Source organism: Rhinoraja longicauda, chromosome 9 (genome assembly GCF_053455715.1).
Source record: "Rhinoraja longicauda isolate Sanriku21f chromosome 9, sRhiLon1.1, whole genome shotgun sequence".
NCBI lineage: Eukaryota > Metazoa > Chordata > Chondrichthyes > Rajiformes > Arhynchobatidae > Rhinoraja > Rhinoraja longicauda.
In genome coordinates this window covers 2,003,338-2,017,263 of record NC_135961.1, presented here as the reverse complement: position 1 = coordinate 2,017,263, position 13,926 = coordinate 2,003,338, and the positions used below count along the sequence as shown (strand labels likewise).

Here is a 13,926-nt window from a genome sequence, read left to right as displayed (position 1 = left end):
ATGTCATAAGATCATAAGTAATAGGAGCAGAATTAGGCCATTCGGCCCATCAAGTCCACTCCCCCACACAATAATGGCTGATCTATCTCTCCCTCCTAACCCCATTCTTCTGCCTTCTCCCCATAACCCCTGACACCTGTACTCATCAAGAATCAATCCATCTCTATCTCTATCCATTAACGGACTCCACAGCCTTCTGCGGCAAAGAGTTCCACAGACTCACCTCCCTCTGAAGAAATTCCTTCTCATCTCTTTCCTAAAGGAATGTCCTTTAATTCTGAGGCTGTGACCTCGAGTCCCTGGACTCTCCCACTAGTGGAAACATCCTCTCCACATCCACTCTTTCCAAGCCTTTCACTATTCTGTGTGTTTCAATGAGGCCCCCCCCCCCCCCCTCCCCTCCTTCATTCTTCTAAACTCCAGCGAGTACAGGCCCAGTGCCAACAAACGCTCATCATAAGTTAACCCTTATCTATGCAAGTTCATCCATTAATCAATCTCATAATATTAGAATCTGTCTTGTGGAAGACCTTAAGCAACGATGATCATAAGGGAATATGATTTATAAAGCTTTTGAACCCCCTCTTCTTACCCTGATGACCAATTATCCTCATTAAGAGTCCTATAGCCCACAGTCTGTTTGACACAATGTGCACTTTGAATGATTTATCCAGTCTGTCCCATTCCACCAGTGTTTTCCAGAGTTCTGCATTTTCTTTCTCGAATTTATTAGCAGAAACAGTGTAAGATCACTGAACTTTCAATTATTTGCCGAGTCCATTTGTAGCATTTAAAACTCTTATTCAAGGACAATGGCACCAAAGCAAAGCATTAAAATATCTACAGACCTTCAGGGCAGTCACGGTGGCACAGCGGTAGAGTTGCTGCCTTACAGCGAATGCAGCGCTGGAGACCTGGGTTCCATCCCCACTACGGGTGCTGTCTGTACGGAGTTTGTACGTTCTCCCCGTGACCTGCGTGGGTTTTCTCCGAGATCTTCGGTTTCCTCCCACACTCCAAAGGCGTACAAGTTTGTAGGTTAATTGGCTTGGTAAATGTAAACATTGTCCCTAGTGGGTGTAGGATAGTGTTAATGTGCGGGGATCGCTGGTCGGCGCGGACCCGGTCTGTCGAAAGGGCCTGTTTCCGCGCTGTATCTCTAAGACCTTAACTAAAGATAGAACATATCATAACCAACAAAACAAAGAAACTTTGGAACTATAACCAAAGGACTGAAGACTGAGAGACAAAAGACACTGGACTAACACTTTTGCAGAACAGACACGGAATACACTGCTGAAAAACAAGCTACACAGGGTGATTGTTGCCCTACTACATCTATCCAGGATGGAAGTCGCAGGGGTGAAACTGCTTTGCAGCTGGCTCACGCCTTCACAAAGACACAGCTTTTGCAGCCCCCTGTCTTATCAGAAACAACAATCCTGGGAATCTCCCACCTTGTAATTGTACAAGCTCCCACAAACGGGAATTTCAATCATCCCTTTTGTCAAAATATCCAGCTTTTCTTGTCATCTGTTACATGAATTATTAAAACATCTGAATGTGCTGTTCGTTGGGTTTATAGTTTAGTTTAGTGTCACATGTGCCGAGGTACAGTGAAAAACATTCTTGTTGCATACTATCCAGTCAGTAGAAAGATGCCATCCACACTGCACAAATACAGGATACAGAAAAAAAACATATCGTGCAAGATAAAGTCTAATAAAGATAGGGTTTACAGACCTCAGAGTTGAGTCTTTCAGCGTGGAAACAGGCCCATCATAAGGAATAGGAGTAGACTTAGGCCATTTGGCCTATCATCTACTCTGCCATTCAATCATGGCTAATCTATCTCTCCCTTCTAACCCCATTCTCCTGCCTTCTCCCCATAACCCCTGACACTGTACTAATCAATAATCTATCTCTGCCTTAAAAATATCCACTGACTTGGCTTCCACAACGTTCTGTGGCAAAGAATTCCACAAATTCACCACTCTTTGACTAAAGAAATTTCTCCTCATCACCTTTTGAAAAGAACAACCTTTAATTCTGAGGCTGTGACCTCAAGTCCGAGACTCTCCCACTAGTGGAAACATCCTCTCCACATCCACTCTATCCAGGCCTTTCACTATTCAGTCTGTTTCAATGAGGTCCCCCCTCATCCTTCTAAACTCCAGCGAGTACAGGCCCAGTGCCGACAAACGTTCATCACAGATGAACCTACTCATTCCTGGGGTATTTCTTGTAAACCTCCTCTGGACTCTCTCCAGAGCCAGCACATTCTTCCTCAGATATGGGGCCCAAAATTGCTCACAATATTCCAAATGCGGCCTGACCAGAGCCTCAACATTACATCCCTGTTTGTGTATACAAGCCCTCTTGAAATAAATGCTAGCATTGAGTTTGCTTTCTTTACTACTGATTCGACTTGCAGATTAACTATTTAGGAATCCTGCACCAGCACTCCCAAGTCCCTTTACACCTCCAATTTCTGGATTCTCTCCCCATTTAGAAAATAGTCTACGCCTTTATTCCTACTACCAAAATGCATGACTCCACATTTTGCTACACTATATTCCATCTGCCACTTCTCTGCCCACTCTCCCAACCTGCCCAAGCCCTTCTGCAGAGTCCCTGCTTTCTCTACACTACCTGCCCCTCCACCTATTTTTGTATCATCCCCAAACTTTGCCACAAAGCCTTCAATCCCCTCGTCCAAATCATTAATATACAACGTGAAGAACAGCGGCCCCAGCACTGAGCCCTGCGGAACTCCGCTAGTCACTGGCAGGCAACCAGAAACACCTCCTTTATTGCCACTCTTTGCCTTCTGCCATCCAGCCAACCTGCTATCCATGCCAGTATCTGCCCTTTGATACCGTGGCCTCTCATCTTCCTGAGCAGCCTCACGTGTGGCACCTCATCAAAGGCTTTCTGAAAATCTAGATATACAACATTTACTGACTCTCCTTTGTCTGTCCTGCTATTTACTTCTTCAAAGAATCCCAGCAAATTGCCAAGCAAGACCTCCCCTTCACAAAGCCATGCTGACTTTGGCCTATTTTATCGTGAACTTCTAAGTACTCCGTAAGCTCATCCTTTATAATGGACTCTAAAGTCCTACCAGCTACTGAAGTCAGACTAACTGGCCTACAGTTCCCACTATCCTGCCTTGCTCCCTTCTTGTGCAGTGGGGTAATATTGGCAATTTTCCACTTATCTGGAACCACTCCTGACTTTAGTGATTCCTGAAATATCACTGCCAATGCCTCCACAATCTCTAAAGCCACCTATTTCAGAACCCTAGGGTGCAGTCCATCCGGCCCAGGTGACTTATCCACCTTCAGCCCTTTCAGCTTCCCAAGCACCTTCTCCCCAGTAATAGCCACTCCATTAACCCACCCCCTGACTCTCTTGAATTTCAGGCACGTTGCTGGTGTCTTCCACTGTGAAGACTGATGCAAAAAAGTTATTCAATTCCTCTGCCATTTCTTTATTGCCCATTATCACTTCTCCTGCATCATTCTCCAGCGGTCTAACTTCCACTCTTGCCTCTTTCATGCTCTTTATATAACTGAAGAAGCTCTTGCTATCCTCTTTTATATTATTGGTCAGAAAGTATTTCATCTTTTCTCCCCGTATTGCCATTTTAATTACCTTCTGTTGTTATTTAAAAGCCTCCCAATCCTCTGGCTTCCCACTAATCTTTGCAATGTTATATGCCTTCTCTTTTAGTTTTATACTGCCCTTGACTTCCCTTGTCAGCCACTGTCGCCTCATTCTCCCCCTAGAATCTTTCTTCCTCTTTGAACTGATCCTGCATCTTCCGGATTATTCCCAGAAATTCCTGCCATTGCTATTCCACCATCATTCCTGCTAGGGTACCTTTCCAGTCAACTCTGGCCAGCTCCCCCCTCATGCCTCTGTAGTGCCCTTTGCCCAGCTACAATACTGACACTTCCGATTTCACCTTCTCCCTCTCAAATTGCAGATTAAAACTTATCATATTGTGGTCGCTACCTCCTAATGGTTTCTCTACCTTGAGTTCCCTTATCAAATCCGATTCATTACACAACACTAAATCCAGAATTGCCTTCTCCCTGGCAGGCTCCAGTACAAGCTGCTCCAAGAATCCATCTCGGAGGCACTCTACAAATTCCCTTTCTTGGGGTCCATTACCAACCTGATTTTCCCAGTCTACCTGCATATTGAAATCTCCCATAACCACTGTAACATTGCCTTTCTTACATGCTGATTGTATCTCCTGATGTAACTTGTATCTTATATCCGGGCTACTGTTTGGAGGCCTGTAAATAACTCCCATTAGGGTCTTTTTACCCGTACAATTTCTCAGCTCTATCCACAATGACTCTACATCCTCTCATCCTATGTCACCCTCACTAAGGACTGAATTTCATTCCTTACCAACAGAGCCACCCCACCCCCTCTGCCCACCTGTCTGTCTTTCCAATAGGACGTATGACCCTGAATATTCAGCTCCAATCCTCTTGTAGCCACGTCACTGTAATTCCCACAACATCATACCTACCAATCTCTAACTGTGCTACAAGTTCATCCACTTTGCTCCTTATACTACGCGCATTCAAATACAACACCTTTAATTTGGTATTCTCCTCCCCTCTCACACCGGTCCCGACTTTACTCGACCTCACTCTCTTACCCCTTCTTGAACTTCCCGTCCCATTAATTTGGGAGACTTCTGTGACATTTCCTGCACTTTCTTTCCCTTTAACTCCACCCCTACACTTCCAATTTGTTGGCCCTAATTCGTTTCAAGCTCTATCAGAGTCTGGTTCCAGCCGGGTTCAAGTGGGGCCCGTCCCGTCGGAACAGTCCACTCCTTCCCCAATACTGGTGCCAATGTCCCACAAACTCAAACCCACTTCTTCCACACCAGTCTTTGAGCCACGCGTTCAACTCTCTAATCCTCTCAACCCCTATGCCAATTTGCACATGGCTCAGGTAGCAATCCAGAGTCCAGCAATCAAATATATTATAACTATATATTATAGTGATTTCCCAACTCTTGATTTTCGTTGTAATTCACTCTGGGATGCAGATTATAAGGCAGTTACCTTTTTAAGCTTCTTTCGAGAATTCTCAGACTTTTTCCATGCTCTCCATTAGGCTTTCAAAGAGGAAATTGCTCCAATGAATCAAGAAGTCAAAACAGTAAATGACCTGGCTGATCAGTTATCTCCGCCTGATGTCACTTTATCTCCAAAGAGTTCTAACCAGCTTGATGACCTGAATATACGATGGAAACTGGTACAGGTAAGAATGGAAAACAAGGATCCATTTCTGGAATCAGTTCAGTAATGAAGAAAGAACTAAGGCGATTTAAGTCTTTGGCAGAGGAATGCTGCAAAGAATAACCAACATTTATCTGGAGGCTAAAGGAACTGCAAATACTGCAATCTGCATCAAAATGCTGGAGTAACTCAGCGAGTCAGGCAGCACCTGTGGAAGGAATGAACAGACAATGTTTCAGGTTGAGAGCTTTCTTCAGACTGGTCCCAACCCAAAACCTAGTGCGCAAATTTGTTCAGTATGACATTTGGCACAGACAAGTTTCCAACTTGGGGTGGCATGGTGGTCCAGCGGTAGAGCTACTGCCTTACAGCGCCGGAGACCCGGGTTTGATCCTGACTACGGGTGCTGTCTGTACAGAGTTTGTACGTTCTCCCCGTGACCTGCGTGGGTTTTCTCCGAGATCTTCAGTTTCCTCCCACACTCCAGGTTTGTAGGTTAATTGGCTTGGTATAAATGTTTTATAAAATTGTCCCTAGTGTGTGTAGGGTGGTGTTAATGTGCGGGGACCGCTGGTAGGTGCAGACTCAGTGGGCCAAAGGGCCTGTTTCCACGCTGTATCGCAAAACTAAATTAAACCTTTGCCTTGCTCTAATTAATCCTTGGTTTCTATTCAAAACCTGTGGTTGGAAACGATGCATGTGCGTGTATTGGGTATGGCTATGAAGGTGCCTTAACAGAGCCCACACAAAGACTTAAGAAACTAGTCTCATTCTTCAAACCACAGCCATCCATGAATCGGCAGCTTTGGAACAGAAGCAAAATTTATAACACAATTTCACCTTTTCAAACAAAAGATGACATCTTTAAAGACTTTTAAGCATTTTTGTTTGAGTTGCTTGCTGATCAATTGTAGAGCCATAATCAGGCAACAACTCTGTATGCAGTAGAGGTGCTCCTCAACTTACGATGGGCTTACGTTCTGAGAAACCCATCGAAAACTGAAAATACTGTAAGTGGAAATGCATTGAATACAGGTGATCGCGTGGCCGGAAGTGAACTGCGGCTCGCTACGAGTCACTGCCATTTGAACCATCGCAAAGTGGAAATATCGTAAGTCGGGGAGCATCTGTAGTTTCTTCTCATTTTCTTCTCAGTAGTTTAGTTTAGTTTAGAGATACAGCGCGGAAACAGGCCCTTCGGCCCACCGGGTCCGCGCCGCCCAGCGATCCCCGCATATTAACAATATCCTACACACACTAGAGACAATTTTTACATTTACCAAGCCAATTAACCTACATACCTGTACATCTTTGGAGTTTCTTCTCATTTACGTTCTAAAGGGATGATCCCTCCTAAGGTTGAACCTAACTCCTGCCTCCTATCATCCCTGCATCTACCCCATCAAACCCTGAAAGAATTATGTCCAACTAGACCAAGTGGACCCGTTGGGCCCAAACCTCTCCTGCATTGGTGCAGCACCCTCTCCTCCCCCCTCCCCCTTCCCCCCCCCCATTCCCCTCCACCCCCCCCCCTCCATCCTCCTCATCCTCCCTCCCTTCACCCCCTCCCTCCACCTCCCCTTCCCCTCCCCCCCACTCCCTCCTCAACTCCCTTATCCTCCATCCTCTCCTCCCCTCCAACCCCCTCCCTCCTCCCTCCCTAGGAGATAGATTTAAACTTAAAAATGTGAATAACTTAAAAAATATAACACCGATTTCAATAAAACTACTTGCATTACCATTAAAGCGATGACAGTGAGTAAGGTGGGCCTAAAATTGTCGCGCTATCGTGTACCGTTTTGGCTGTAGTTCAATCACAAACAAATTAACAAATGAGAGTTTTAGTATATAGATGTACAGGATCACCTCTTACTCTTCTAAACTGCAAGGTGTACAAGTCCACACTGCTTAATATCTCCTCAAAGAGAAAACTGAATTTTAGGAATCAATCTGGTTGTTGTCCTTGTTGCTATCCCGCCTTTGCCATTCATCATTCCTTGGGTAAGAAGGTGAGATCCGTAGAGAAAATTCCAGCTTCACTTTTTTTCAGCTCTGTTGCATGAAAGGTCATCATGTTGTTCCTAATTAATTGATGAATCGGGCCATTAAAATCCCAATCGTTCTTGTACAAGGATACTCGGGTGCCTTTCAGCTTTGCACCATTTGTGAAAGTGTTCTATTATTCCGTCTTTTGTTCCAAATTGGCTGTTTATATCACCTTTAGATTTTTAGATTTTTTTTTAGATTTAGAGATACAGCGCGGAAACAGGCCCTTCGGCCCACCGAGTCCACGCTGCCCAGCGATCCCCGCACATTAACACTATCCTACACCCTAGGGACAATTTTTACATTTGCCCAGTCAATTAACCTACAAACCTGCACGTCTTTGGAGTGTGGGAGGAAACCGAAGATCTCGGAGAAAACCCACGCAGGTCACGGGGAGAACGTACAAACTCCGTACAGACGGCGCCCGTAGTCAGGATCGAACCTGAGTCTCCGGCGCTGCATTCACTGTAAGGCAGCAACTCTACCGCTGCGCCACCGTGACCGAAGCTACTGCCTCCACTGCACAATACACACTTCTATCCGGCTTGGATTATCAGCAAACTTGGATATAATGTACATGGTCCTGTCATTCAAATCATTTACATAGATTGTTAACATCAAGAAAATTTCCTCACAGCATCCCACTAATTATAGCCTCCCAACCTGAAAACAATCCTGCTCTCTCGTTTTGTGTAGCACCTTATTGAAGGCTTTCTTGAAGTCCAAATCCTCCAGCACTCACTTGTCTGTTTAGCTACTTATAACCTTAAAAAACTCACTTGTGGAGGAATGCCTTCGCTCAGAAGGTAATGAATGTTTACAGTTCTCTGCTGGAGGGCCAATCATTGAGTTCATTCCAAACAGTGATGAAAGGGACTCAAGGTCATAGTCATTCAGCACGGAAACAGGCCCTTCAGCCCAACCTGCCCTTGCCGACCAAGATGCTCCATCTACACTCGTCCCACCTGCCTGCATTTGGCCCATTTTCTTCTAAACCCTTCCTATCCATGTACGTGTGTGTCTATTCAATGTTGTGATAGTACCTCCTCGAGCAGCTCGTTCCATATACCCGTCTCCTTTTGTGTGAAAAAATTGCCCCTTAGGTTCTTATTAAATCTTTCCCCTCTCATGTGTCTCCACACAGGGTTGACCACTTTGATTCCTGAGGGGTCCCACCCACTCTCTCTCTAGTTACCCTTTTTTCCCTTTCTGTATTGATAAAATCTCTTGGGATTATCCTTAATGCTGTCTGCCAGAGTATTCTCCTGTCACCTTTTTGTCTTTCTGATTTCCTTTTTTAGCTTGCTCCTTAACTCCCGAAACTCCTCCAAGATTATACTTGATCCCAGCGGCCTAAATCTGTCCCATGCCGCCTTCTTACTCTTGACCAAAGCCTCCATTTCCCCCAACAAGGTGATCATCCATTTCTGTTCCTCCCTCCACCCACACAATCTCACTAGACAAACCGACTGTAACGTCACCTCTGACCACTGCCGTGACATTCTCCTTCACCAATAACACAACACCCCCTCACCGCTGGCCCCCTCCGTCCCCGCCAGCCCCACTAACCCCCCCCCCCCACCGGAACCCCTCCCTCACCGCCAGCCTCCCTCCCTCCCTCCCTGCCGGCCCCCCTCCCTCCCTCACCGCTAGCCCCCCTCCCTCACCGCTGGACCCCACCCTCCCTGCCGGCCCCCCTCCCTCCCTCCCTGCCGGCCCCCCTCCCTCCCTCACCGCTAGCCCCCCTCCCTCACCGCTGGACCCCACCCTCCCTGCCGGCCCCCCTCCCTCCCTCCCTGCCGGCCCCCCTCCCTCCCTCACCGCTAGCCCCCCTCCCTCACCGCTGGACCCCACCCTCCCTGCCGGCCCCCCTCCCTCCCTCACCGCTAGCCCCCCTCCCTCACCGCTGGACCCCACCCTCCCTGCCGGCCCCCCTCCTTCCCTCCCTGCCGGCCCCCCTCCCTCCCTCCCTGCCGGTCCCCCTCCCTCCCTCACCGCTGGCCCCCCTCCTTCACCGCTGGACCCCACCATCCCTACCGGCCCCCCTCCCTCCCTCCCTGCCGGCCCCCCTCCCTCCCTCACCGCTAGCCCCCCTCCCTCACCGCTGGACCCCACCCTCCCTGCCGGCCCCCCTCCCTCCCTCACCGCTAGCCCCCCTCCCTCACCGCTGGACCCCACCCTCCCTGCCGGCCCCCCTCCTTCCCTCCCTGCCGGCCCCCCTCCCTCCCTCCCTGCCGGTCCCCCTCCCTCCCTCACCGCTGGCCCCCTTCCTTCACCGCTGGACCCCACCCTCCTTGCCGGCCCCCCTCCCTCCCTCCCTGCCGGCCCCCCTCCCTCCCTCACCGCTGGCCCCCCTCCTTCACCGCTGGACCCCACCATCCCTGCCGGCCCCCCTCCTTCCCTCCCTGCCGGCCTCCCTCCCTGCCGGCCCCCCTCCCTCCCTCACCGCTGGCCCCCCCTCCCTCACCACCAGCCCCGCTCCCTCCCCACCGTCCCCACTGCCAGCCTCCCTCCCTCCCTCCCCAGCTGGCCCCCCTCCCTCACTGCCAGCTCCCCTCCCTCCCCACTATCCTCCTGCCTCACACCGCCGGCCTCCCTCCCTCACCGCCGGTCCCCCACCCTCTCTGATTGTCCCCCTCCCTCTCCGACCGCCCTTCTCGCTCTCAGCAGTTACTCACAGGTCCCATCGACATCCCCGGCGGGTGAGAGGGGATTTCTGGGCAGGTCCAACATCCCCCGGCCGGGCACGCTGGGCCTACCGGAGGCCTTACCCCACTCACCACGAACTACTTGGACACCAGGAGCAAGTTGTTCCTTGACCCAGAGGAGGAAAACTAGAACGGCGTGTCGCTATTTGTTCAGTAGGTTCCGGCCTTCACCCCTGCAGCTGGAATAGACAACAGACAATAGGTGCAGGAGGAGGCCATTTGGCCCTTCGAGCCAGCACCGCCATTCAATGTGATCATGGCTGATCATTCTCAATCAGTACCCCGTTCCTGCCTTCTCCCCATACCCCCTGACTCCGTTATCCTTAAGAGCTCTATCTAGCTCTCTCTTGAATGCATTCAGAGAATTGGCCTCCACTGCCTTCTGAGGCAGAGAATTCCACAGATTTACAACTCTCTGACGAAAAAGTTTTTCCTCATCTCCGTTCTAAATGGCCTACCCCTTATTCTTAAACTGTGGCCCCTTGTTCTGGACTCCCCCAATATTGGGAACATGTTTCCTGCCTCTAACGTGTCCAACCCCTTAATAATCTTATACGTTTCGATAAGATCCCCTTGTGTACTTTTCTTTCTTAGTTCAAACCAGGACAGGGCCGAATAGCTGAATGGTGCAAGTGAATCGTGAACTGCATGGCAATGCTGGATAGACCCTAGATGTGGAGCAACCTCTGTCGAGCAATCACTGTCGAGAAAATGTCTGTAAAAATGTCTTTGTCACTATGAGTCTCATTAATAAATGTACATTGGCTCTGTTTATCGTTGCAGGGCGCTGTGGAGGATCGGATCAATCAGTTGCAAGAAGCATACCGCGATTTTGGTCCATCGTCACAACATTTCCTCTCCAGTAAGTCAGACGTGTAGAAATCTAGAATATTAAAATGTATTGTAAATATTATAACGTTACAGGTAGAGAGTACTTGAAGGCTAAAGCATGAAAGATATTACATAGAAACAGAAAATAGGTGCAGGAGTAGGCCATTCGGCCCTTCGAGCCTGCACCGCCATTCAATATGATCATGGCTGATCATCCAGCTCAGTAACCTGTACCTGCCTTCTCTCCATACCCCCTGATCTTATGAAATATTCAAAGGTAGACACAAAATGCTGGAGTAAGCGGGTCAGGTAGCATCTCAGGAGAGAAGGAAAGGGTGACGTTTCGGGTCGAGACCCTTCTTCAGGCTCAATCAGCCTGAAGAAGGGTCTTGATCCGAGGGGTCTCCAGAGATGCTGCATGCCCTGCTGAAATAATCCAGCACTTTGTGTTTAGTTTAGTTTCGTTTAGTTTAGAGATACAGCGCGGAAACAGGCCCTTTCAGCCCACCGTGTCCGCGCCGACCAGCGATCCCCGCACACTAACACTATCCTACACCCACTAGGGACAATTTTTACATTTACCAAGCCAATTATCCTACAAACCAGTACGTCTTTGGAGTGTGGGAAGAAACCAAAGATCTCGGAGAAAACTCACGCAGGTCACGGGGAGAACGTACAAACTCCGTACAGACGGCGCCAGTAGTGGGGATGGAACCTGGGTCTCCGGCGCTGCATTCGCTGTAAGGCAGCAACTTTTGGGCGGTCACGGTGGCGCAGCGGTAGAGTTGCTGCCTTACAGCGAATGCTGCGCCGGAGACCCGGGTTCCATCCCCACTACGGGTGCTGTCCCTAGTGTGTGTAGGATAGTGTTAATGTGCGGGGATCACTGGTCGGCGTGGACCTGATGGGCCGAAAGGGCTTGTTTCCGCGCTGTATCTCTAAATCTAAATCTAAAAAAAAATCTGACCCTACCGCTGCGCCACCATGTGTCCTTTATTTCAGTTGCGTTCTAATCCGTCTTTTATAATTTATATACATTTTATCCTTTATGTTTCTCTAGCTTCTGTTCAGTTGCCATGGCAGAGAGGTGTGTCTCACAACAACAAAGTGCCGTATTACATCAAGTAAGTTTACTTAACGTTATGGTCAACTAGAGAGATGTGCTTTCCACATGGTGTGGATAGCGGTAATTGCCACAGGTAAAAGTTACAGATGAAGCTCATGGATATGGACTCAAACAAGTGAAATTTAATCACAATCACAATCACAATAATACTTTATTAGCCAAGTATGTTTTGCAACATACGAGGAACTTCATTTGCCACACAGTCAAACCAATAAAAAGCAACAGGACACACAAAATACATTTTAACATGAACATCCACCACAGTGACTCCTCCACATTCCTCACTGTGATGGAAGGCGAAAAAAAGTTCAATCTCTTCCCTTCTTTGTTCTCGCGCGGTCGGGGCCTCTAACCTTCCGTTGATGGGACGATCTGTGTCAGGGCGATCAAGCTCCCGCATCTGGGCTAGTCGAACGTAGCTGACGGCAGGCCTTCCTCGTCGGGGCGATCCAGCTCCTGCATCACGGGGGAATCTCAGCTCCCCCACGCCGTGCGATCTAGCCGGGGTCGGGGCTAGGCGATCGGCATGCGGCTTTTGGAGCTCCCGACCGGTCTCAACCCAAGACTGCGAGCTCCGCGATGTTAAAGTCCGCAGGCAAGGGATCGCATGCTCAGATGTTAAGTCCATGCCCCGCGGTGGGGCTCAAAGTCAGTCCCAGGCAAGGCCGCCAGCTCCACGATGTTAGGCCGCAGAGCGACCGGAGATACGATCCGCAAAACAATCGCATCTCCGGCAAGGTATGAGATTGAAAAAAAGTTTTCCCCCGACCCCCTCCCCCACCCCCCCACATAAAACAAACCAACTTACCAAAAATAACAAAAAAAGTTTGAGAAGGACAGACAGACTATAAGCGAGGCAGCCATCGTGCGGTGCCCCCTGGTGGTAAATGTTATGATATCAGTGTTTGCAGGATGAGATTTTTCTATGCTCATTGTTCATTGCCCACCTTTTTGCAGGGACTATATAACGAGTTACATTTGCACTGTATATTTCTACCTTCCAAAGCATTGTGAGGATTGCTTAGTTCCAATGTTTTTCAATGTTCACTTTAACCCTCCCCCTTCACCATCCCTTGGAATCTTTGAGTCTCGACGTAATAAAACTCAAAATACAAAGAGATGCGTTTACACAGCACACAAAGTAACCAGGGTCTGTGCTGATTCATTCAGAACCTCATGCATTATAACGTAAGGTCATTCAGACTATTGTGTTTTATTACATTGTTTCACAATTGCGAAATTGAATAATCTATTCCTTAATACACCGATCAGCCAAAACATTATGAAGTGAATAACATTGATTATCTTGTTACAATGGCACCTGTCAAGGGGTGGGATATATTAGGCAGCAAGTGAACAGTCAGTTCTTGAAGTTGATGTGTTGGATGCAGGAGAAATGGGCAGGAGTAAAGACCTGAGCGACTTTGACAAGGGCCAAATTGTTATGGCCAGACGACTGGGTCAGAACATCTCTGAAACGGCAAGGCTTGTGGGGTGCTCCCGGTCAGCAGTGGTGAGTACCTACCGACAGTGGTCCGAGGAGGGACAAACCACAAACCGGCGACAGACAGGGTGTTGGGCGCCCAAGGCTCATCGATGCGCGAGGGCAACGAAGGCTATCCCGTCTGGTCCGAACCGACAGAAGGTCGACTGTGGCACAAGACACAGAAAATGTTAATGGTGGTCACGGGAGGAATGTGTCACAATACACAGTGCATCGCACCCTGCTGCGTATGGGGCTGCACACGGAGGACCAACAGCATATTAGGCAGGTGGTCATAATGTTTTGGCTCATCAGGTCATAATGTTTTGGCTGATCGGTGTATATTCAACTATAATCCCACACACACAGCTATTGGGTCTCATCGATTCCCCTAGGTTTGATTTATAACGACCTATTAATTGAACACCCGCACATCTCTGGGCTTGCTGGTCACCCAGA

At 48.6% G+C, this 13,926-nt stretch overlaps 1 protein-coding gene across 7 annotated transcripts in view; it reads left to right on the top strand.

Moving 5' to 3' along the window:
- The window catches only part of LOC144596441 (utrophin-like), a 401,591-nt gene that overhangs the window by 337,724 nt on the left and 49,941 nt on the right, over nucleotides 1–13,926 (top strand). For 6 of the 7 annotated variants that reach the window (XM_078404693.1, XM_078404692.1, XM_078404691.1 and 3 more), the window contains 3 exons: nucleotides 5,149–5,295; nucleotides 10,811–10,889; nucleotides 11,919–11,982. In XM_078404693.1, the coding sequence (XP_078260819.1) occupies nucleotides 5,149–5,295; nucleotides 10,811–10,889; nucleotides 11,919–11,982 (290 nt within the window). The remainder of the gene's footprint in view (nucleotides 1–5,148; nucleotides 5,296–10,810; nucleotides 10,890–11,918; nucleotides 11,983–13,926) is intronic. The other variant, XM_078404695.1, reaches the window with a different exon arrangement.